The 26,090-nt window shown below is 42.0% G+C and overlaps 1 protein-coding gene across 10 annotated transcripts in view; it reads left to right on the forward strand.

Annotated features, from left to right (window-relative positions):
• The window catches only part of OSBPL1A (oxysterol binding protein like 1A), a 225,405-nt gene that overhangs the window by 129,817 nt on the left and 69,498 nt on the right, over window positions 1-26,090 (forward strand). For all 10 annotated transcript variants that reach the window (XM_005587007.5, XM_045378301.3, XM_045378302.3 and 7 more), the window contains one exon: window positions 15,950-16,112. In XM_005587007.5, the coding sequence (XP_005587064.3) occupies window positions 15,950-16,112 (163 nt within the window). The remainder of the gene's footprint in view (window positions 1-15,949; window positions 16,113-26,090) is intronic.

Raw genomic sequence — 26,090 nt, forward strand, 5'->3', positions numbered from 1 at the left:
TGCAGAATTATAACTGAGGAAATTATGACAATGAAATCAGACCTAACCAACTCCATCTTACTTCTAACCTTTAAGCTGTGCTTGTTCATTCCTGGGCATAGGTCAGACTGACTTTGGGAAGGAATTCAGCTCATGGCTTGATTCTGAAACAAAATTGATAACAGCCCTCTCGTGAAAAGACCCCCTTTTTGCCTTGGGACCAGTCTGCCCTCAGGAGACTAACAAATTAGCTACAAAATTAGAAATTACAGTTGAGAGGTCATGCAGCCTCTGGCTCCAAGAGTCTGAACCTCCCCAAATTGCTCCTGGGGATAACATCAGCATTGTAACACCTAAGGTCAGTGCTTGAGATATTTTATAGACCCTACACTGGATGGATCAGCTGACACCAAGGAGACCAGTCATCTGGCTCCACCAGTTCTGCCATCCCACCCAGGAAAAGACAGCAAGAAAACCTCACTTGGACCCACTATGATTCCATCTTCAACCTGACCAATCAGCACTCCCCACTTCCCAACCCCATACCAGCCAGATTATCCTTAAAATCTCTGATCCCCAAATGCTAGAGAGACTGATTTGAGTAATAATAAAACTCTGGTCTCCCACACAGCGTGAATTACTCTTTCTCCATTGCAGTTCCCCTGTTTCGATAATCGGTTCTGTCTAGGCAGCAGGCAAGGTGAACCCATTGGGCAGTTACATAGTTATTACATCCCGCTGCTGGATTTACCTCTTTATCATTATATAATGACCTTCTTTGTCTCTTCTTACAGTTTTTGTCTTGAAATCTGTTTTGTCTGATATAGCTACTTCTGCTCTTTTTTGGTTTTTCATTGACATGGAAATAACTTTTTATATTCCTTTGTTTTCAGTCTATGTGTATCTTTATAGGTGAAATGCATTTCCTGTAGGCAACAGATTATGGGGTCTTGTTTTTTCATCCATTCAGCCCCTCAATGTCTTTTCATTGGAGAGTTTAGTCCATTTACATTCAATGTTATTATTGATAAATAGGGACTTACTCCTCTCGTTTTGTTATTTGTTTTCTAATTGTTTTGCAGCCTTCTCTTCTTTCTTTCCTTCCTGTCTTCCTTTCAGTGAAGGTGCTTTTCTCTGGTGGTATGATTTAATTTCTTGCTTTTTATTTTTTGTGTATTGTATGTTTTTCAATTTGAGGCTACTGTGAGGCTTGCAAATACTGTCTTATAACCCATTGTTTTAAACTGATGACAACTTAACAGTAATTGCATAAACACGCAAAAAGAAAGCTAATAAAAACTCTACACTTTAATTTTATTCTCCCGGCTTTTTACCTTTTTTTGTTCTTTTTTATGTCTTATACTATCTGTCTTGAAAAGTTGTTGTTACTGTGTTTGATTGGTTCATCATTTAGCCTTTCTAGCTAGGTGTAGTTTACACACCACAATTGTAATGTTATAATGTTCCGTGTTTTTCTGTGTGCTTACTATTACCAGCAAGTTTTATACCTTTAGATGACTTTTTATTGCTTGTTAATGTCCTTTTTCAGATTAAAGACCTCCTCTCAGCATTTCTTGTAGGAAAGGTCTGGTGTTTGATGAAATCCCTCAGTATTTTTTTTTCTGGGAAGGCCTTTATTTCTCCTTCATGTTTGAAGGATATTTTTTGCAAAATATACTATTCTAGGGTAAGAGTTTTTTCCTTCAGCACTTTAAATATATCATACCACTCTCTCCTGGCCTGTAAGATTTCCACTGAAAAGCCTGCTGCCAGACGTATTGGAGCTCCACTGAATGTTTCTTTTCTCTTGCTGCTTTTGGGATTCTTTCTTTATCCTTGACCTTTGGGAGTTTGATTCTTAGATGCCATGAGGTTGTCTTCTTTGGGTTAAATCTGCTTGGTGTCCTACAAACTTCTTGTACTTGAATGCTGATCTCTTTCTTAAGGTTTGGGAGGTTCTCCGATATTATCCATTTGCATAAACTGTCTTCACCTCTTTCTCTACCTCCTCTTTAGGGCCAGTAACACTGAGATTTTCCCTTTTGAGACTGTTTTCTGGATCTTGTAGGCATGCTTCATCATTTTTTATTTTTTTTTGTCTCCTCTGACTATATTTTTAAGTAGCCTGTCTTCAGGCTCACTAATTCTTTCTTCTACTTGTTCCATTCTACTGTTAAGTGACTCTGATGCATTTTTCAGTATGTGAGTTGCATTTTTCAACTCTAGAATTTCTGCTTGGTTCTTTTTAATTATTTCAATCTCTTAGTTAAATTTATCTGATAGACTTCTGAATTCCTCTGTGTTACTTTGAATTTTTTGATCCTCCAAATGACAATTTTGAATTCACTCTCTGAAATGTCACATGTCTCTCTTTCTCCAGGATGTGTCTCTGCTGCCGTATTTAGTTCATTTGGTGAAGTCATGTTTTCCTGGATGACCCTGATGCTTGCTGATGTTCTTTAGTGTCTGGGCATTGAAGAGTTAGGCATTTATTGTAGTTTTCACAGTCTGGGCTTGTTTGTTCCTGTCCTTCTTGAGAAGGCTTTCCAGGTATTCGAAGGGACTTGGGCCCCAAGCCCAATAATGATGTGGTTTCTCCATACTTGTAGAGGTACTGCCTTGGTGGTCTTGGATAAGATCTGGAAGAATTCTCTGGGTTACCAGGCAGAGACTCTTATTCTTTTTCCTTATTTTCTCCCAAACAGAGTCTTGTAGGGTCCAGCCCTATGTGGCTTAACGGGTGTTCTCCCGGTGTGTGGAGACGAGAGCTTGTAATAAATAAAGACACAAGACAAAGAGATAAAGAGAAAACAGCTGGGCCGGGGGGACCACTACCATCAAGACACAGAGACTGGTAGTGGCCCTGAGCGGCTGGGCTCGCTGATATTTATTGCATACAAGACAAGGGGGCAGGGTAAGGAGGGTGAATCTTCTAAGTGATTGACAAGGTGAAGCAAGTCACGTGATTACAGGATAGTGGGCCCTACCCTTTTAGGTAGCCAAAGCAGAGACAGAAGGCAGCATACGTCAGCGTTTTCTTCTCTGCACTTATAAGAAAGATCAAAGATTTTAAGACTTTCACTATTTCTTCTACCGCTATCTACTACGAATTTTAAAGAGGAACCAGGAGTATGGGAGGAGCATGAAAGTGGACAAGGAGTGTGACCACTGAAGCACAGCACCACAGGGAGGGGTTTAGGCCTCCGGATGACTGCGGGCGGGCCTGGATGATATGCAGCCTCCCGCAAGAAGCTGGTGGAGCAGCATGTTCCCTGACTCCTCCAAGGAAAGGAGACTCCCTTTTGCGGTCTGCTAAGTAACGGGTGCCTTCCCAGACACTGGCGTTACCGCTTGACCAAGGAGCCCTCAAGCGGCCCTTATGTGGGCGTGACAGATGGCTCACCTCTTGTCTTCTAGGTCACTTCTCACAATGTCCCTTCAGCACCTGACCCCATACCCCACAGTTATTCCTAGGTTGTATTAGTAATGCAACGAAGAGTAATATTAAAAGCTAATGATTAATAATGTTTATAATAATTGATAATTGTCCATGATCATCTCTATGTGTAATTTGTATTATGACTATTTTTATTTTAACTGTTTTCTTTATTATACTGAAACAGTTTGTGCTTTCAGTCTCTTGCCTCGGCACCTGGGTAATCCTCCGCCCGCAGTCTCTCTCTCTCTCTTTGCTGAGCCACCTGGAACTGGGGGTATGGTGTTGCGAACACCCCTGTGGCCACCACCACGAGGACTGTGTCAGGTTAGACCTGAAGCCAGCACCACAGTGGGTCTTAAGGCCCACTGTAACCACTAGCTGTCTACCGCCTGTGGTCACTCAAGACCTCAGGGATCTACCTAGTCACCAGGTGGCAAAGCCAGCTAGCTTTTGTTCTTCCTTTCAGGGTGACAAGTTTCCCCAGGCCCCAAGTAGGTCAGAGATGTTTTCTGGGAGCCAGGGATTGGAATCCAAAACCTTAGAAATTTGCCTGATGTCCTGTTCTACCGTGGCTAAGCTGACACTCAAACCCCATTATAAAGTCCTTCCCGCTCTTCCCTCCCCTTTCCACAGGCAGAGGAGCCTCTCCCTGTGAGCACCACTGCCACTGGCCATGGGGGAGTTCTGCCAGGCCACTTGTGATGTTCATTTAAAGCCCACGGGCTCTTTCATCAGCTTGCGGTGAATGCTACCAGGCCTGGGACTCACCCTTCAGGGCACTGGGCTCCCCTCTGGCCCAGGGCAGGTCCAGAAATGTTGTCCATGAACCTAGGCCTGGATTCTGTGACACCAAGAGCCTGCTTGTCGCTCTGTCCCACTGTGGCCAAGCTGGTACCTAAGGTGCAAGACAAAGTCCCTTTACTTTTCCCTCTGCTTTTTTCAAAGAGAAGGAGTCTTTGGCCGTAGCCACCACAGCTGGTGATATATGGGGTCTCACCTGAAGCCAGCAAGTCTCCAGACTCACCCAAAGCCCTCAGTGTAGTACCTGGTATCGCCGCTGGTTATTCAGGGCCCAAAGGCTCTTCAGTTAGCAGGTGATAAATGCTGCCAGGACTGGGTCCTTTCCTTCTAGGCAGTGGATTCCCTTCTGGCCCAGGATGTGTCTAGAAATGTCGTCTGGAGGCTGGGCGCAGTGGCTCACGCCTGTAATCCCAGGACTTTGGGAGGCTGAGGCGGGTGGATCACCTGAGGTCAGGAGTTCGAGACCAGCCTGGCCAACATGGCGAAACCCTGTGTCTACTAAAATTATAAAACTAGCTGGGCGTGGTAGCGCTCACCTGTAATTCCAGCTACTTGGGAGGCTAAGGCACGAGAATTGCTTGAACCCGGGAAGCAGAGGTTGCAGTGAGCCGAGATCACACCACTGCACTCCAGCCTGGGCGACGGAGTGAGACTCCATCTCAAAAAAAAAAAAAAAAAGAAGAGAGAAAAGAAACGTAGTCTGAGAGCTAAGGCCTGCCTGCTTCTGCCCAGTGGCCTGTCTTGCTATGGCTGGCTGAACTGGCATCCTAGATGCATGACAAAGTCCTCTCTACTCTTCGCCCTCCTCTCCGTAAGCAAAAGCAAAGAGACACTTTCATTGCTGCCTGCTGTGCTGCCTGGGGTTCGGGGAAGGATGGTGCAATCACTCCTTCAGCCACCTCGGCCGGTGACTTCCTAGGTCAGGTGCCACCTAGTCCTCTGGCTGTCAGCCCAGCCCAGCATTAGAAGTTGCCTAGGAATTGCAGTCCATGTGTCCTAGACTGCCTTTCAGGTTTACCTAGGACCCCAGAGCACTTTGGCTGTGGGTGGTGAAGCTTGCCAACAAACTCAAGTTCTGACCACTAAGATGGGTGATCCTCTGGCTAGGGCTGGTCCAAATGCTCCTGTGTGTGCTGGTGCTGGCTGAGCCCAGCCTGGCTTTGCTCTCCAGTATGACAGGGGAGCAATGAGTTCAATGTAATGTCCCCCAGTTGGTGTACTCTGCAAGTGCCGAAACTCTCCATGCTGTACAGCTGTTGTCAGGGGATAGGGGAGGGTTGGTGTTGGTGATTCAGTACTGTCTGTTGGACCTTCCTCAATACCTTTTTCAGAGATATGAAACCAGGTACTGTGATTGCTCGCCTGATTTTTGGTCATTGTGATGGTGCTTTTCTGTGTGCAGATACTTGTTAGAATTTGGTGTTCCTATGAGGGGTACAAAGGGTGTAATCTTCTATTCTGCCATCTTGCTCTGCCCACATTGTTCTTTAATTTACATGATGATACATAAAACCCTTTCGAATTTTTAAATACATTATACCATAATCTGAAATAATTTGGAAATTACAGATGGACGTGCATAGTACTTTTAGGAATATAATCCTATAAGTGCTACTTCTGGATTGTAAACTGTACATGGTAATGGAAATTTTAAATTTTTGTGGAAGTTCCTTATGTGAGAGTTATAACCAGCAAGAAGTGGTTCAGCTTTGCAGTTGAAGAGCAAACTGTTGTGAGACTTGCATCAAATTATTTTAAATGCCAGAGCCATTAACAAACCATTGGAGTAAATGTGTATTGAATCCACTATTGGTACATACTGTGGGAGTGAACACTGCTTTTGTTTCAGAAGATGCGTTCATCTTATCTGCTTTATAAAAGACATGTAAAAACTAAAACTTACTTGTTAAATTGTCGTTTGTGTTCAGTACTTGTCTTCCATTGATTTTATGAGAAGTTATTTTTAAATCATTCTGGAAAAATAAGTGTCAAATATTCTGGGCTTATATTGATTCTTCCAAGTATCATTATCACCTTGCTTATAAATGCCCCATTTATTTACCAAATCTTTCTTCTGTTACCCCAAGTATTTAGGGGCTCTGTCCTCGATTTGGGGTTATCTCCAAATTCTACCCTGATTTAAATGTCTGAAGATATAGTTTGGAAGTAATTGACCTAACAGATTGTTAGCAGAAGGTGATACTGAACAAGCTTCATTGAGGCCATTTTATTTTTAGCATGGTCAGTACGTCAAAAACTAGGTAAGTTCTTATCTTCTTTCCCATGGAGGAGCTTGAGTGTAGAGATACGCAGAGGTCATTCTGAGTGGGATTTCCTTTTCTTTGCTTGAACCAGATTGAAGAAGATGGCAATGCCTGTAAGAAAGGGGCATTTTTCGTGGTGCCACAGGCCAGTCACAGTCGACTATAACCAATGGGAAAGTGGGTTGATCAAGTTAGTATTCATGAGGCTTTGTAGGGCCTTGAGACTCATTTCATTTCTAATCTCAGGATGAACTTTCATATAAAGTCAAGAGACTAGAGGCTTCTTACTTTATCATCTGTTGGAATCAGTAAGGTTGAGGACATCTTCATCTGTTTCTTATTCTCTGTATTCCTTATATGCTCTGAGATAGCAGAAGCAATTAGAAGAAAACTTGGTTACACATACCCACCTGTCTGAATCTGTGTACATACTCACTGCATTTCTCCTGCAAGGAGATGGATGGACTGTCTGAGCCTTTAGCAGAGACCAACTGTATACTGGTGGATTAGATCTTCTCCCTTTTTGATAAAGTCAAGAACATTATTCCAGCAATTCTCCCCTCTCACTTCTGCAAGCATAATCCCATTTCAGTTGAACCTTTCCTATCCGTGTAAAAGCAGTCTGTGTTGTCTTCCATAATGAAAACTTCATTGACCCCACAACCCTTTTCAGCAACTGCTCTACCTTTCTCCTCCTTTTTTGAGCAAAAATTATTTTTGTTAAAGAATTTTATTCTTGGCCGGGCGCGGTGGCTCACGCCTGTAATCCCAGCACTTTGGGAGGCCGAGGCGGGCGGATCACGAGGTCAGGAGATCGAGACCATCCTGGCTAACACGGTGAAACCCCGTCTCTACTAAAAATGCAAAAAATTAGCCGGGCGAGGCGGCGGGCGCCTGTAGTCCCAGCTACTCGGGAGGCTGAGGCAGGAGAATGGCGTGAACCCGGGAGGTGGAGCTTGCAGTGAGCCGAGATCGCGCCATTGCACTCCAGCCTGGGCGACTAAGCGAGACTCTGTCTCAAAAAAAAAAAAAAAAAAAAAAAAAAAAAAAAGAATTGTATTCTTTTTTTAGTTTTTAACCTCTGTAACCAGCATCCTCTTGTAGGCTGGGCGTGGTGTGGCTCATGACTGTAATCCCAGCACTTTGGGAGGGCAAAGTAGGTGGATTGTTGGAGTCTGGGAGTTCAAGACCAACCTGGGTAACATGGCAAAATTCTGTCTCTATTTAAAAAAAAATACAAAAAAAATTAGCCAGGCATGGTGATGTGCTCCTGTAGTCCCAGCTCCTCAGGAGGCTGAGGTGGGAGGATCACTTGAGCCTGGGAGGCAGAGGTTGCAGTGAGCTGAGATCACACTACTACATTCCAGCCTGGGTGACAGAGTAAGATCCTGTGTCAAACAAATAAACAAACACTTCTTGTCTAAGAAAAACCTTCTTAAGAACAGGCTGTACTTGCTCTATCTTGTCTCACTTGACCCACAGGACATCGCCTCCACCATCCTTGCAACCCTTCACTGAAACTGCCCTTGTCAAGTTCACTGTTGACCTTCTCGTCGCCAGTACAGTGGTCTTGTCTTAGTTCTCGAAGCAGTTGATCTCTCATCAGTGTTTAACAGTTAATCACTTTTTCCTCCTTGAAATACCTCTTTGAGGCTTCCAGGACACCACACACAACTGGTATACCTCTCTCTCTCTGTCTCTCTCTCTCTCTTTTTTTTTTTGTTTCCTTTGCTGACTCTTTCTCAGCATTTCTACTAGGATTCAGTCCATGGCTTTCTTCACATTTCTGTCTCATTTTCTCCCTTAATGATGCTATCTAGTCTTTTAATTTTATTTATATTTTTAAAATCTAATTTTAAAAACTTTATTTTTTTTTTGAGACACAGTCCTTGTAGTTGCCCAAGCCAAAACATGGTGTCATCCTTGATTTCCCTTTTTTCTTATATCACATAGTCAGTCAGCAAATCATTTGAGCCTTCAAAATATATCCAGAATCTGACCACTTCTCATCACTCCTCTTGCTATCTCTTACCCATCTCTTATTCTAGTTATTGAAGTAACCTCTGAAGGGATCTTGTTTTTCAGAGTCTCACTCTGTTACCCAGGAGTGCGGTGGTGCGATCTTGGCTCACTGCAATCTCCGCCTCCCGGGTTCAAGCGATTCTCCTGCCTCAGCCTCCCAACTAGCTGGGATTGCAGGCATGTACCACCATGCTTGGCTAATTTTTGTATTTTTAGTAGAGATGTATATTTAGTAGAGGTGAAACCATGTTGGTTAGGCTGGTCTCGAACTCCTGGCCTCCAGTGATCCACCCACCTCTGCCTCCTACAGTGTTGGGATTACAAGTATTAGCCACTGTGCCCAGCTGGGATCTTCTTTTATTCTACTCTTGTCTCCTCCATCCCCTTTTCAGCATTATAACCACGGGGATCATATTAAAAAGTAAATCAAATAATGTTACTTCTGCCCTTCCTCCACTGGCTTCCCTTTTCACTCAGAGTCAAAGCCAGAGTTTCAGCTGTGGTTTGCAGCCCTCTGTGCACATCCCTTATTCACCTCAGTTTCCTCTCACCATGTCAAGCTGCCTTAGTCCCTTAGGTGGCTTTATTCTTAGTTCTGAATTTAGTCTTTATTCTTAAATATTTATTCTTTTTTTTTTTTTCAAGATGGAGTTTCACTCTTGCCGCCTGGGCTGGAGTAAAGTGGCGTGATCTTGGCTCACCACAACCTCTGCCTCCCAGGTTCAAGCAATTCTCCTGCCCCAGCCTCCCAAGTAGCTGGGATTACAGGCGCCTGCCACTACGCCTGGATAATTTTTGTATATTTTTAGTAGAGACGGGGTTTTGCCATGTTGGTCAGGCTGGTCTTGAACTCCTGACCTCGGTTGATCCACCTGCCTCGGCCTCCCAAAGTTCTGAGATTACAGGCGTGAGCCACTGTGCCTGGCCCCTGAATTTTTATTCTTAAATGAGTGTCATTGTTTAGTGCTAGGAAGGACTGAAAAAGGTTTCAGGAGCATAGGGAAATCAATTGCATTTGAAGAGGCAGTGATGAGATGGGATGGAAGGAGGACGTTGGAAAGTCAATGAAAACCCTGAAATTTAATGTGAGCAAAGACAGTTTTGTAGATCTATGAAACAAAGCAAGAGTATACTATACCATCATGAAGATATATGTCCATGCTTGATCCTGCCTGAGACAGGAGGTCAAAGCTTCACTTCCCTGGACCCTGGAGTGAGAGAGTGATTCAGCCTGGCCATGGTTTTAGAAGTAATTATTGACCATTCGCATCCACATGGGAGCTCCATCCTCCTCCACCTAAACAATATAATAGTCAGACTTGTGTGCAGAAGCGCTCTTACTAGCTGTGATTCATCAGACCCATACTTTTTATCAGCTGTGTGTCAATAGCAGGGGGTCACCTAAAAGCACATACCTTGAAAACAGTTTTGAAGTGAGAACATTGTTGATCCTCTAGCCACAGAAATAGGCATCAGCCAGGTGCAATGGCCCACACCTATAGTCTCAGCACTTTGGGAGGCAGAGGCAGGAGGATCACTTGAGGCTAGGAGTTTGAGTCTAGCCTGTGCAACACAAGGAGACCCATCTCTACCGAAAAAAAAAATTAGCTAGGCATGGTGGTGCATGCCTTTAGTTCTAGCTACTCGGGAGGCCAAAGCAGGAGGATCACTTGAGCCAAGAGGATTGCTTGAGGCTGCAGTGAGCCATGATGGCATACCTGCACTCCAGCGTGGTTGACAGAGCAAGACCCTGTCTCAGAAAAAAAAAAAAAAATCTAATATTTCAGTCTTAAACTAACACATTTTGTTAATTGTAGCCATCCATGCAGTAGCAAAGAGGAAAGAGTAAAGCTCATCCTGTTGAACTGACCAGAGTGTGGCCGATTGAAAGACTGGCTGTCAAGGCCATAATTGTACCCATCTTATAACTGGCTGATTACGTGCAGTGTTCTGTGAATACTAATCATGTATTCCCCACTTAGTGCTGTGTCTTTGCCAGATTGAATTACTGTGCCTTAGGTAACCCCTGTGAAACACAGGTGAGTAACGGGGCACTTTCTAGAAGGAGAGTGTAGATGAATGTGTCGTAGCTGGTTAGCGCAAGACTGTGTTCAAAACTGCATTCTCTTGCTGGCACCCATTCGCTTTGGAAGTAGTCACTATGGATTTTGCCTTCTGGCCTGAAAGGGAGTGAAATGAGAGACTGCCATATTGAAGTGGTTTGAGGAGACAGATTACTGGAAAAGCTTACATTTGTACTTTAAGGGGCTACAGACACAGATCAATGCATATGTTTACTGTTAAGCATATGGTGGTTCAGTCCTTAGGCTTTTCTTAATAAAAATTTAAGCATTTTTGTTCACTTGAATGTATGTTGATTTTTGTCATGGGAAAGTCATTGGACTGAGGGTGTATATTCCATATGCAAATTTGAAAGGTAAAATGTCAGCCTTATTCTAGAAAAGTTCTAATGTATAAACACATATACAATTATAATCTAATAATTATAAACACATCTGTTGTGACCCACTAGTTTCTGTGAAGGAGGTTATTTATTCTTTTAGTAATAACTAGGATGATTATTACAGTTAGAGAATTTTAAAAATCTAGTAATCAATATTCACATATTGATACGTAATATAAGTGAAGCATTGTGCCTGGAATTACAAACACATTAAGAGATTGCGCAAAAGGCACTATTTCTGTTACAGCATAGTTTCTAAGCTTGCAACTAAGAATTTGGAAACAGTTCAAAAATAAGGTGAATATTTTATGAAGTTGCACTTTGCATATCTTTCTTAGCAGTTCTACACCAATTTTTTTAATGCAGGATTTCCCCTGGGTGTTCTGAAATGTTGAGATTGTAGAGGATCTGGAATTACATCGTTTCAGTGATCCTTCTGACCAAAAAGTACTAATGGCACTTAAGCATGCCTTCAGATGTTTCTCTAAAGTAACAAGAAAGCTCATTACCAGTGCATTTTCTGTGATGTGTAGTTACTCTCTCATCTATATCACTTACGTGACGGGAGAAATTGCCATTTTGTGGCTATTTTATAATAAGGTATCTTCAGTGCAGAAAATCCTGTTAGGCTTGAAACTAATAAAAGTACACTCAGATCAATTGAAAGATGAAAACAAAGTAAGAAATAGAATGTGGTTAGAGCCCCAGTCTCTTCCTCTCCTGTTTGCAACCCCTTTTACTCTCTCTTAAGAACAAGTGAGAACAGATGTGAATGTGGCAGCAGCAAAGTGATGATTATTTTAGGTGGGTAAAGGATAGATTGTATTTTGAATAAGATTTTTTTTTAGGGGACTGGATATTTATGGGCCTCTGTCATTGATCTTGCTACTTGCTGAAATCTGGATGAATTTAGATATTAAAATGTATGTACTCGTTAAATAGGATACTTTAGTTAATTCTTATATTTAAAGATATGGTGTCAACAGCACATTTACATTTTGATATTGGAAAAGCTAAAAAGGTGAAAGATGCGGTAGGCAGGGGTGAAGAATTTGGATTTTCTTGCAGTGTTGATTCTAGAATCTACAAATATAACAGTGCTGAGAGATCTTTTCAAAGAAAGGATCATTTTGGACATTGCTCAGTTTTGTAGTCCTTATTTTTTATTTTTTATGTTTTTGAGATGGAATCTTGCTCTGTTGCTCAGGCTGGAGTGCAATGGCGTGATCTCGGCTCACTGCAACCTCCACCTCCAGGTTCAAGCGATTCTTCTGCCTCAGTCTTCTGTAGTTGAGATTACAGTCTCCTGCCATTGTGTCCAGCTAATTTTGTATTTTCAGTAGAGACAGGGTTTCACTGTGTTGGCCAGGCTGGTCTCGAACTCCTGACTTCAAGTGATCTGCTTGCCTCGTGTAGTCCTTGTTTATGTAATAGAGAAATGAGTTGTTTAACCCATCTGATGGAGGTAGGACAGCTTTTTTATTTTTATTTTTATTTTTTTGAGTTGACTGTAGCCTTAGTATGCTTATTTCCTCTTCTGGAGATACAATTTAGATTATAGGAATATTCGCAAGTATTTTTCAGATTTTCTAAAAATTGTAGTTATATGTAATTTGTTTTTCAGTTTTTCATGTCTCTTCTGATCTTGATTGCTTACCATTTATTGCGATTTTTATTTCATTATCACAGCTGTAATAATAATCTGCCTGCCGTATTGATAAACACTTAAGTGCCCGAGGACTGGAACTTCGGTTTAACCCTGTTTCCACCATGAACTTAACATTTCAGTAAAACTGTATTTTAGGACCTTAGAGTGTTGTACCTGATGTGCAGCTGGCGGGAACTCAGGGTCCCAGAACAGAGAAGAGCCTTCATCCTTGGGGGCCATGGGGAGGAGCATGGGAGAGGGACTGTCAAGAGGTGAAAGGGTTAGATTTCGAAGTGAGTAATGCAGGATTTGTGAGAGAGGCCACAGTTCCCAAAACCTCGAGATGGAAAGTTTGACCTAGGGAAGGTTTTGGATGTCCCTCCATCCAGTGCTTTTCTTTTCTTTTCTTTTTTTCCTAACTGAATCTTTTTTTCTTTTTTTTAATTATACTTGAAGTTCTGAGATACATGTGCAGAACATGCAGGTTTGTTACATAGGTACACACGTGCCATGGTGGTTTCCTGCACCCGTCAACCCGTCATCTGCATTAGGTATTTCTCCTAATGCTCTCCCTCCCCTAGCCCCCCACCCCCTCAACAGGCCCCAGTGTGTGGTATTCCCCTCTCTGCGTCCGTATGTTCTCATTGTTCAACTCCCACTTATGAGTGAGAACATGCAGTGTTTGGTTTTCTGTTCCTGTGTTAATTTGCTGAGAATGATAATTTCCAGCTTCATCCATGTCCCTGCAAAGGATATGAACTCAATCTTTTTTATGGCTGCATAGTATTCCATGATGTATATGTGCCACATTTTGTTAATCCAGTCTATTATTGGTGGGCATTTGGGTTGGTTCCAAGTCTTCGCTATTGTGAATATTGCTGCGGTAAACATATGTGTGCATGTGTCTTTATAGGAGAATGATTTATACTCCTTTGGGTATATAGTCAGCATGAGATTGCTGGGTCAAATGGTATTTCTGGTTCTAGATCATTGAGGAATCACCACATTGTCTTCCACAATGGTTGAACTAATTTACACTCCCACCAACAGAGAAAAGCATTCCTATTTCTCCACATCCTCTTCAGCATCTGTTGTTTTCTGACTCTTTAATTATCGCCATTCTAACTGGAGTAAGATGGTATCTCATTGTGGTTTTGATTTGCATTTCTCTAACGACCAGTGATAATGAGCTTTTTTTCATGTTTTTGGCCGCATAGATGTCGTCTTTTGAGAAGTGTCTCTTCATATCCTTTGCCCACTTTTTGATGGAGTTGTTTTATTCTTGTAAATTTAAGTTCCTTGTAGATTCTGGATATTAGCCCTTTGTCAGATGGATAGATTGCAAAGATTTTCTCCTGTTCTGTAGGTTGCCTGTTCACTCTGATGATAGTTTCTTCTGCTGTGCAGAAGCTCTTTAGTTTAATTAGATCCCATTTGTCAATTTTGACTTTTGTTGCCGTTGCTTTTGGTGTTTTAATCATGAAGTCTTTGCCCATGCCTGTGTCCCGAACGGTGTTGCCTAGGTGTTCTTCTACAGTTTTATGGTTTTAGGTCTTATGTTTAAGTCTTTAATCCATCTTGAGTTAATTTTTGTATAAAGTGTAAGGAAGGGGTCCAGTTTCAGTTTTCTGCATATGGCTAACCAGTTGTCCCAACACCATTTATTAAATAGGGAATCCTTTCCCCATTGCTTGTTTTTGTCAGGTTTGTCAAATATCAGATGGTGGTAGATGTGTGGTGTTACTTCTGAGGCCTCTGTTGTGTTCCATTGGTCTATGTATCTGTTTTGGTACCAGTACCATGTGTTTTTCAAACTGTTGGGATACCACCTGGGTTTGTTCCCTGGAGGGGACCGCTGGGAGGGGAGGGGAAAGTCAAAGGAGTGGGGCTTCTGCTCCATTCGATGTCACCCAGTGCACAAATGCTTTCAAAAACATCTATTTTATATGCTGGGATTACAATTGAGAAGTAGGTTCTGCTGTTAAGTAGAAAAAAAAGCAGTTTGAAGATGACTGAGTTGAAGACTTCTGATTAGATTAATAGGTGATAGCAGAAACCTCTTATTTTATAGGACAGGAAACTAAGGAACAAAAGACTTCTGAGAAGACGCTGCTGCTACCTACCACTGGATCCCTGCTTTTCTGCCTCCTGTTTGTCTATAGTGCACATTGGCTCTGGAAATTCAGCAAGATTAAGGAATAGTAGTGATTTCCAGACTACTGATAAGAAAATAGGCAAAACTGTCCCTATCAAATCCAGTACATACTGTATTTTAAGGATTAGGTGACTTGAATTCTAGAGGGTTTTGGTCAACCACAAAGGTTCAGATGCTCTTGCATTAGATAGGAGGAATAGATTGTAACTTCAAACAGTAAAAAATCAAACCAGGCTTTGCCTTTTTGATAATCTTTTGATTTTTTTAGTATACTAAGTTAAAGGTAAAATGTGGAGTTGAAACCAAAATATGGAATTGGAAAATGAAAAATAGGCCAGCCATGGTGGCTCACGCCTGTAATCCCAGCACTTTGGGAGGCCGAGGCGGGCAGATCACTTGAGGTCGTGAGTTCAAGACTGGCCTGGTCAACATGGTGAAACCCTGTCTCTACTAAAAATACAAAAATTAGCCAGGTGTGGTGGTGCACACCTGTAATCACAGCTACTCAGGAGGCAGAGGCAGGAGAATAGCTTGAACCCAAGAGGCGGAGGTTGCAGAGTCGAGATCGTACCACTGCACTCCAGCTTAGGTGACAAAATGAGGCTTCGTCTCAAAAAAAAAAAAAAAAAAAAAAAAGAGAAAAATGAAAAATAGAATGTTTATAGTCGTTACCACACAACCTGTTTTCCTTCATTTGATATACCAACTATTACCAACTATTTTGGGAGTAAACTGAGGGATTATATTTTATACTTTGATGTAGTTTGCTTTTTAATATTTAGAATTTTTAAAAATTTTTGTTCAAAGACTTGCTGAAACTGTTTTTATTAACTGTGTACTTAATGTTGAGAGAGAGATTCTTTATGTTTAAAAAAAATTTATATGATTTCTGAATTGACTGATGTTCTTATACCAGGATCCTGATCATTTGAGCTGAATTTGTTTGTTAGTTCTTAATCTATTTTCATTAGCTAAGCTGTTGTGAGAAAAGGCCCCATGGGAAGAATAAAATTAGTTTAATAATTTTGCTCATTCATCCGTGTGCATGCGACATGACTGTTTTCGTTTCTGATGTTGCAATTGAACTGGATCAAAAGCAATTAATTTTCACATCCTCTGAGTAAGTCTGTGTCTCCTGTCACTCTGAAGTCTTTTTTATGTACCTGTTTTCTCCTAGGTGAAGAATTTTAAATTGGAACAAGAGCAAGAAAAAAACAAAATCTTGTCAGAAGCGCTGGAGACGCTGGCCACTGAACATCATGAATTAGAGCAGTCTCTGGTGAAAGGCTCTCCACCTACCAGCATCCTTAGCGAGGACGAGTTCTATGATGCGCTGTCAGGTAACTCTGGGATCCTTCCCTCTTCAGTGTTGGTGATTTAAGAGTCCACCACCTAAATGAGCAATGTCCCCTTGAGTCCACCACCTTAGAGCAGATGTCACCTTGAGTTTCCTGGAGTAAACAGATAGCTATGTATCCATATAGCTCCTCAGATTTTTTGTGTGTCGTGTTATTAAGGCTGGAGTCTGAAAGTTTGGAATGAAATTCATCACAGTCTGCCTGTACGGAAGATGTATTCTAGGCTAGGGTTAGAATGCTGTTAAAACTGCCCACATTTGATTTGTCCTTTACTGGGTGACCATTTCCTAGTACCAGGCATTAGCACATATTGTAAGGAGAGACAGACAGACAGTTTCTGTCTTCAAAGAGGTCTTTATATAAAGAATACAGGTAACCAAGCGCAAGTGCTTGGTGATAGCACAGTATGCTAAGTGCCACAGTAGAGATGAGACCACCATGTGTCTGGAGCAGAGAAGAGGAGGTGTTTGACTTTGCCTCAGAAACACACGCTAAAGCGCGGCATAGCATTTCTGCAAGGAGCATGGACTCCAGAGCTTCTGTCAGTAGCCAGCTGTGTGACCTGGGGCTTGTTCCATGACCCCTCTGTTCATAGTTTCCGCATATTTAAAATGGGGTAATTGTCGTGTCCATTTCAGCAGGTGTGCGATGACTAAATGAGTTTCTCTGTTTAGATAGTGGTTAGAACAGTGCCTGGTGGTACTCAGTGCTAAAAAATGGGGAATGCACGTGGAGATTTGAGGATGAGAGGAGGTACTGCTAAGTAGTTTTGACCTTTTTGGAATTTACTTTCAAATTTTTTGAGGCAGGTGTGGGTGGGAGAAGGGAAAGGAACATGGAAAGGGTGGTTGGAGATCAGTGGGACTGAGAAAAATTAATTGTTGTATGGGAGAAAATGAAATGCATATATAATAGGTGAGCATATACAGTTACTGAGTTTCACAACACTTGATCACAGACACAAGAAGTCTTGGTATTTTGGAAGTGAAGGCTCAAATTCATAATAGGAAATGAAAGAGAGGGAGCATGGTGAGAGGAGAGATGAAGACTGAAGATTAGGTTAAGGAAGTTAAAGAAAATGGTATAATACAGGACATGGAAAATGATGTTGGTAGAATGTAGATTGACGGGGAAGTGATTAATTGATTAAGACAAATAGGAACATTAATAGAGGTTTGCTAGAAGTAAAGGGAAGAAGTAATTTTCATAGCTAGATTTGGGAACAATTGGACAAATAAGATTATAATGATGATGGGCTGTCAATTAAATACAGTTAAATACAGGATTTGTGAACAGAGTGACTCGTGTTGGGAAGAGAAGGTAGGATTTGAGATCGATGGAATGAGTGACAAGGCAAGGGAAGTATTTTTAGCCTGTCTGAGGGAGGTCGGAGGGAGAATGAGTGACACTTAAGACTGCTGACATTTATTACACATCTACCCTGAGGCCAGTCCAGCGGTGCTTCCTCTATGGAGAGCATCCAAAAAGGAAAATTGCAAGAGGGATTCTAGGTTTAAATGCATACAGCTTGGAATATAAAAGACCTCAGATACTTCAGTTGCGCATCTTGTATATTCTTTTTTAAAAATAAAACTTTTGGCTCAAGCCTGTAATCCCAGCACTCTGGGAGGCCGAGGCGGGCGGATCACAAGGTCAGGAGATCGAGACCATCCTGGCTAACACGGTGAAACCCCGTCTCTACTAAAAAAAATACAAAAAACTAGCCGGGCGAGGTGGCGGGCGCCTGTAGTCCCAGCTATTCGGGAGGCTGAGGCAGGAGAATGGCGTAAACCCGGGAGGCGGAGCTTGCAGTGAGCTGAGATCCGGCCACTGCACTCCAGCCTGGGCGACAGAGCGAGACTCCGTCTAAAAAAAAAAAAAAAAAAAAAAAAAAAAAAAACTTTATGGCCAGGGGTGGTGGCTGAGCACCTGTAATCCTAGCACTTTGGGAGGCCGAGGTGGGAGGATCTCTTGAGCCCAGAAGTTCGAGACCAGCCTGGGCAACATGGTGAAACCCTGTCTACTAAAAATACAAAAATTAGCCGTGCGTGGTGGTGCACGCCTGTAATCCCAGCTACTCAGTAGGCTGAGGTGAGAGGATCGCTTAAGCCCAGGAAGTAGAGGTTGCAGTGAGATGTAATCGTGCCATTGCACTCCAGCCTGGGGGCCACAGAATGAGACCCTGTCTCAAGCAAACAAAAAAACCTTTAAAAAAATTTTTTAAGAACCCCATGTTTGTTCTAAATAATTCAGTATAGAAGTATGTGAGAACCCAGTGAAATTCTCTTCACCCCTTATCCCAATTAATCGTGCACTCCTTTTCCTCAGAGGTTCTGATTAACAGCCGGATATACTCTCCTACAGACCTTTTTTGAGCATCACATATATATGTGTTTGTGTATATATAGTTTTTTTTTTTTTAAGTCATGAATGGAAGGAGCGGTGTAATTGCCCTGGACTTGCTTTTTCCTGACAACTTGTCTTAGAAATCTTTCCTGTCAGTGTTATAAGCTCTAGCTCATTCTTTTTCAAGGTTGCATAGAAGTCCATGATATAATTATGCCACAGTTTCCTTAATCCTTCTCTTCTTGATAGACGTCTGGCAGCCACTATCTTTCTGTTTCTCAGTAATATTTTAATAGTCATCTTCTCTGGGAGGAAGAGAGAAAAAGAACCATCGTCCCTAGATCAGAATTGGCAAATACATTTCATCTCAAGTGCCAGTTCGGATTGTTTTGCAGTATCTGCTGCTTTGTGGATTGCTGTGTTGAGGAGGATCCTGAGGCTCAGTCCGAGTGCCTGGGCTCAGCCGCACATCCTGCCATGGCCATAGGAAATGGAGCGAGGGTCAGGTGCCAAGCATTTTCTCCTCCTTGCCTTCAGTAGCACACCTGAGTTTTGTTACATTTTCATGAAAATAGTAGCCCTTCTGTGGCTACTCCTACTATTTCCTACTAAAAATCTTGCAATAATTTGGTACAGTGTAGAAACTGCATTAAAATGAAGAGTCAGATGCCCTATCAAGTGCTGACTTGCTGTTGACCTAGCCACTCAATTCATTGAAATCATCAAAGCCATCACGTGGGAATGACTTCATCTTCCCGCTCTAGTCTCTACACACCAGCCTCCATCCCCATTTCTTCCTTCACTCTATTACAAGAGAACAAATGGTTCCCCCTCATTAAGGCCATCTCTTCCTCATTTGTTCTGATACCCGTCTCCTTGTGACTTCTCAAGGAGACTTTTGTTTAGTTATTGCTTCCTTCACCTACACTTTCAATATTGTAAACTTTAAATACTAACTTAAAATTCCTGTATTAGTCTGCTATTGCTACTACAATAGATCACCACAAACTTAGGGGCTTAGTACATAGTGCAAATATATTCTGTTCCAGTTTTGAGGTCAGAAGTTCCAACATCAAGGTGTCCGCAGGGCTGTGTTTCTTCTAAAGGCTCTAGGAGAGACTGTTTCCTTGCCTTTTCTAGCTTCTAGGGACCTGCCTGCATTCCTTGGTTCAAGGCCCCATCCTCCATCTGAAAAGCTGGCAGTGGGGTATCTTCCAGTCTCTCTTTGACTGTCTGTGACTCTGGCCCTGCTCCTTCCCTTTTTTAAAGACCCATGGCATTACATTGGACCTACTCAGATGATCCAGTATAATCTCCCCATCTCAGTATACGTAACTTAATCATATCTGCAGAGTCCCTTTTATTATGAAAGGTAACATATTCACAGGTTCCAGAGATTAGAACATGGACTTCTTGGGGAAGCCCTTGTCCTGACTGCCACAGTCCCCAAATTCATATCTCCAACCTTGATCTCTTGCTAGAGACTTAACGTATTCAGCTGTCAGCTTTATGTACAAAAAAACAAATGCTTGCTCTTCCTCCCAGATCCTGTTTCTCCTTGAGTTGGCCTCATTTTTGTAAATGGCACCTCTTTCATCTCCTAAAGCCAGAAACTAGGAGTGATTTGTGACATTCCTGTGAGACATAGAATCAAGGCCTGGCCATTCTGCCTTCAAATCATATCTTGAATTCATCTATGTTTTACTAATGGAGGGTAGTGGTTAAAAGTATAGGTACTGAAGCTGAAGGCTCTTGCTCAGTCGAAGCTCTACCAATTCCCCTACCCTTGGGAAAGTTATTTCACTTTCCTATGTCTCATTTCTTCATCTGCAAATGGGTCATAGGATCATTGCAAAGAATTAACTAATGCATATCTGTACTTAAAACAGTGCCAGACACCCTAAGGGGCCGGCAGATGTTAGCTCTCATTATCGTCACCCGCATTGCACCTCCTTTTGTGTAGCCTCTTAACTCATCTTGGTGCTCCCAGCCTTGGCCTGCTGAAGTTCATCCTGTACACACCATCCATAGTGATCCTTTGTTGCCAATCATATCATCGCATTCCTTCACCTAGAATTCTTCAGCGGTTTCTCCTTGCACTGAAAATGAAACTCAGATGCCTTCACAGACCTCCAAGGCTCTCAACATGGTCCAGACCCTGCTGCCTCTTCACACTCATCTTGTCCCCTTGTTCCCTCCACTTACTGCACCGGTGCCTCCTCCAGGCCTCAGATGCAGTAGTGATGCCAGGCAGTTGAATGCACAGTTAGATAAGAGCAAGGAAAAGTATACAAACCTCCACTTCATTTGAAGCTTAATTTTAACCCCTAAATCGTGACAATAGATTGAATCAAGCCTATCCTGATATGGAGAAGGTATGAAAAAAAAAGATTTTTCATGTTACTTTTCTTAAAAGATTTAAAAAATATTTTCACTAAATGTTTAATCTTTTAAAAAGTTGTTAACTCGTGTTACTTTAAAATAAAGGGATAACTTCATTAGATCTAAAGTCCATGTGGTTTCCTGTTTCCCTTTCTCATATCCCTTTAAGCTTTTTCAGATAAGCAAGATCAATGGAAATCTACTCATACGGTGGGTGAAGCAAGCCTTGATGCGGAGCCAGCAGTGTAGGATAAGAATTTTTCCAGCCCCCTGGGATCCCCCCTGGGATCGCTTGAGAAAATTATTTTTCCAGTATGCTCAGTGATGAAACATTTCATAAAGCTCCCTAAAAGCACACAGATTTTTTTTTCCCACAATGTGATTAAATTCTGTTGTGTAAACTTATTTAAAAGGAGATAAATTTAATGAAGCATCACATTTTGTCCTCATTGTGTGTGGGTGTGGGAGTGGGCGTGTTTAAGGAATGAAGTGGTTATGTCGAGAGAAATTTCGGATATAGCTGTAAGGGAACACTTCCTGGGAAAGGGGCTAGACATTCATGCGCATTGAAACAAAAAGATTTCATGAGAAACCACTGTGGATAAACCATTCTGCAAATAAGGTTATAGAAATACTTTATAGAAGAAGAAAGTGGTTCTTCTGTATATATTTCTACCTTATCAGTGTTGCTTTTTCTTTATGCTACTTTGTCTACCAAGGCTCTCAAATATCTCTTCTCCTGGTAGCCTTTCCTGACTCCTCCAGGCAGAATTAGTTTATTCTTTGTGTTTCCTTCGGTTTATGCTTCTTTTATAGCCTCCTTGCATTTTGTCTCTAAGATAATAGGACCCCGCAGAGGCTCATACCTGTAATTCCAGCACTTTGGGAGGCCAAGGCGGGTGGATCACTTGAGGTCAGGAGCTCGAGACCAGCTTGGCCAACATTGTGAAACCCTGTTTCTACTAAAAATACGAAAGACTTTATACAGGCATGGTGGCATGTGCTTGTAATCCCAGCTACCTGGGAGGCTGAGGCAGGAGAATAGCTTGAACCTGGGAGGCAGAGGTTGCAGTGAGCCAAGATCATGCCATTGGACTCCATCCTGAGCAACAGAGAGAGACTCTAACTCAGAAAGAGAGAGAGAGAGAGAGAGATAATAGGGACCATATCTGTTTACATCCCTGAAGTACGTAGCACAGAATCAGTTCTCTAAATGTTTGTCGAATGCAGGTTGTTGAAGAAATGTCATTGATATTTCTGTCTTCCCTAAAAATATATTGGTATTCAATAATGAGCCTAAGATAATCAGGAATGCATGGTGATTTTATGCATCTATATTCACCACTTTGGATTCTGTGGGGGAAAGTAGGGATGGGCAGCAAAGGAGGAAGGAGGGATGAGACAGTATTAATATTAGAAAATGACGTTTGTTCCCAAGGGGCTTACAATCAAGTTGGAGATAGGATACTTGCTACCAGGGAGGGGGCAGATGAAAAGTAGTTAAAGGAGAGAAAGCTAAAGGTACGCGATTTCAGGAATCTCTAATAATCTTCTAAGGAGTTGTTTTTTAAACACTTATTGCTTGTTAAAGAACTAATTTCACGATGGTGGTTCTTTAATACCAGTCTGAGAGCAGTTTCACGGAAAATTCCGGCTCTTTGAATACCGTAAGTTCAGAACGCATTATTTTTCCTACTGTGTGTTCATTTTCCTTTTTAGAAACATGTTGAGAGCAGTTGCTCCAGAAAGGCTTTCTTGCTAAGCCTTCCCCTTAATGCTATTTTGGTTGAAATGTGCATGAATAATGCATAAAATCCAATAGTGTAGATGGGCAAAACCAATAGATAGTTATACCATGAAATTGCAACCAGTTTTAGCATTTCTCAGCGGTCGTAAGGGTACATCTTTTAAATCTTGAACACTTGGAGGGCACCAGCCGTATCTCATTCATCTTTCCAAACTGCTTCTGCAACTTGCACTTTACCTGATGTGTAGTAGGTACTTAGTAAATGTTGACTTATTACAATGAAGTCACATGAAAATATTTTGTTTTCTAACTATGGATTGTTCTGCAACTGGCCTTTAGTTCTAGAATTGTTTTCTTTGTAGAGTTCATGCATAATGTGACCTTCCTAAAAATAGTGTTGAGAAACAAGACAAATTGGGAAGCTCTGGATTTGGTAGCCCAAAATAGATCCACGTAAGATTTCCAGTAGCCCACACACTATGGTTTGTGTAACTCCTCATCTTCAATTACATGTGCAGATTTTGCAGGTTGTAGAAAACAGTAGTAGATTTAGTTGCTTGGGGACAAGCCGATACTTTTAAGAAACTCTGTCACAAGCAATACCCTACCATTTGGCTAATTTTGACCTTGGACATCATTCAGAGAGGATCTGTCTAGAACGTCTCCGACTCTTGTTGCTTGCTGCCAAGAATCTGTTTCAAGCTTTTCTCACTTCCTTAGTAAATTATTGTAGCAGTCTCTTGGCAGCCCCCTCTGGACTCATCCTGGGTTTCGGTTTATGATTCACCTTAAATGTGTTAGGTTGTGTTTACTTTCTTTGTGTTCTTCATATTTACTGTGCTATTTCTGAGCTTATGCAGTTGTACCTCAAGGCTAAATAAAACTTTGGCACTGATATTTTCAGCTGTACCTTGGGTTGCTTTGGCCATTTTCAGAACATGCCTGGTACGTGGGAAACTAAACAATAAAGGTATTAAATTAAGCATGTGTGTGTTTCCTGGCTGTTTTCTGTTGCCTTCAGTAACAGGAGGAAGGGTGACTTGGACGTTATCCACAGTTCTTCCCCATCTTGCTGCTTTGTGTACTATTTGTTCTCAGGCTGGTTTCCAAAGGTCAGGATAAGAAAGTGCTTATCAGGATAACTTACAAGAATTGTTGGCATGTTTATATTGTGAACTTTATGGCCTCTTCTTTCAGCCTTTTAATAGTAGGAAAAATTAACAAATCAAATCTTGGAAAGTTCTCTCACTCACTTAAAAAAAAGAGCATAGCGGTCAGGATCTTCTTAATTCTAGAGTAAAGTTAAAGTCACCCTAACCCAGTGATAGCTGTTCATTGGCTTCCATTCCATTTTGATGGGAAAGGAGACTGTGTTCAATCTGAATGTGTTTAAAATAATTCTGAGTTCTAACATGGACAGAACTTGAAAGATCTGAGAGCAGGTGCAGTGGCTCACACCTGTCATCCCAGCACTTTTGAGAGGCCAAAGTGGGTGGATCACTTGAGATCCATAGTTCAAGACCAGCCTGGCCAACATGGGAAAACCCCGTCTCTACTAAAATACAAAAATGCTGGGTGTGGTGGTGGGCGCCTGTAATCCCAGCTACTAGCGAGGCTGAGGCAGGAGAATTGCTTGAATCCAGGAGGCGGAGGTTGCAGTGAACTGAGATCACGCCACTGCACTCCAGACTGGGCGACAGAGCAAGACTCTGTTTCAAAACAAACAAACAGAAAGAACTTTAAAGATCTGGGCCATTGTAGAGCTATCACATTAAAGCAAACTTTGTGGGATTTTAAATTTTAATTCTATTAATACTGCTGTTTTAATTGAGGAACTAATCAGGTAAATATTCTGTCCACCTTCAATGCTTCTGTAAACTAGAGCATTTATCTTGTAAAATATATGTTTTTCAAAGTGTTATTCTGACACTTCTTAACGTTTTTAAGAGACAGGGTCTCGCTCTGTTGCCCAGTCTCAAACTTCTAGGCTCAAATGATCCTCCACCTCAGCCTGCTGAGCAGCTGTGACTACAGGTGCACACCACTGCACGTGGCTTGATGGTTTCCCTATAAAATATAATCATCAACTGAGTCACCTGAACCCTTTTGGAACTAGATGAGAATAAACACACCCACAAATAAGTGCTTATCAAGTATTCCATTTCCCGTCATTACTCAGGGCTGCACAGATTTTCCTAAGTGCTCATCAAAAGTTCAGTAAATAATGTAGGGCTATTTCATAAATCTTTTATGCTGTTTTTCAGGGGTCAGAAGTATCCTAAAATTTTTGAGTGGCTTTGCCTGTTATAGAAACGTATATGTTTGTTAAGCGGAAAATCAAAAGAATAAGACAGGCTGCCATTGTCTGAAATCTAGCTATGTATATTGTAAAAATACCTTCCTTCTGCTACATTAAAAAATATGGCTCTAGAAAAATCGACCAGTTTTCCTGGAAGTGAGGTAAGAGTTAACCAGACCAGAATATAGTTCATGCATCCAACATGACAGCTAGCTCATTGACTTTTAGTGACAGGTTTTTTGTATGTTTGCCTGGGTTTTGTTTGTTTGTTGTTGTTTTTATTGTGGTAAGATATACATAACATAAACTGTCCAGCATGACCGTTTTTGAGTGTACAATGCAGTGAGATTAAGTACCTTTACTTTCCTGTGCAACCACCACCACCACCATCTCTCTCCAGAACTTTTTCGTCATCCCAAACTGAAACTCCATCCCCATTAATTACCAACTCCCTGTTCCTCCCTCCTCCCTCTCCTTTTTGTCCTAAAAGCCCGAGTGTTGTGGCCTCACCCTCCTGCAAGAAAGCACTGCAACTAGCACATGGGAGGCAGGATGCACCTCTTCCCATTACTTCATGCTTTCGACTAAGGCATTAATATGTTGCCTACTAACATTTCGATATTTATATGTGGGGGGAACATTGAAGAACCCAGAATTTTAAGATTGAATTATCGGTGGGGCATAGTGGTCCATGCCTGTAATCCCAGCACTTTGGGAGGCCAAGGTGGGCAGATCACCTGAGGTCAGGAGTTCAAGACCAGCCTGGGCAACATGGTGAAACCGATCACTACTAAAAGTTCAAAAATTAGCTGGGCATGGTGGTACATTCTTGTAGTCCCAGGTACACGGGAGGCTGAGGCATGAGAATTGCTTGCGTAGGGGAGGCAGAGGTTGCAGTGAGCTGAGATTGTGCCACTGCACTCCAGCCTGGGCGACAGAGCGAGGCTTCGTCTCAAAAAAAAAAAAAAAGCAAAAAGTAAAAAGATTGGCCGGGCGCGGTGGCTCAAGCCTGTAATTCTAGCACTTTGGGAGGCCGAGACGGGTGGATCACGAGGTCAGAAGATCGAGACCATCCTGGCTAACACGGTGAAACCCTGTCTCTACTAAAAAATACAAAAAACTAGTTGGGCGAGGTGGCGGGCGCCTGTAGTCCCAGCTACTGGGGAGGCTGAGGCAGGAGAATGAC

This window comes from Macaca fascicularis, chromosome 18 (assembly GCF_037993035.2).
Source record: "Macaca fascicularis isolate 582-1 chromosome 18, T2T-MFA8v1.1".
In the NCBI taxonomy this organism is placed as follows: domain Eukaryota; kingdom Metazoa; phylum Chordata; class Mammalia; order Primates; family Cercopithecidae; genus Macaca; species Macaca fascicularis.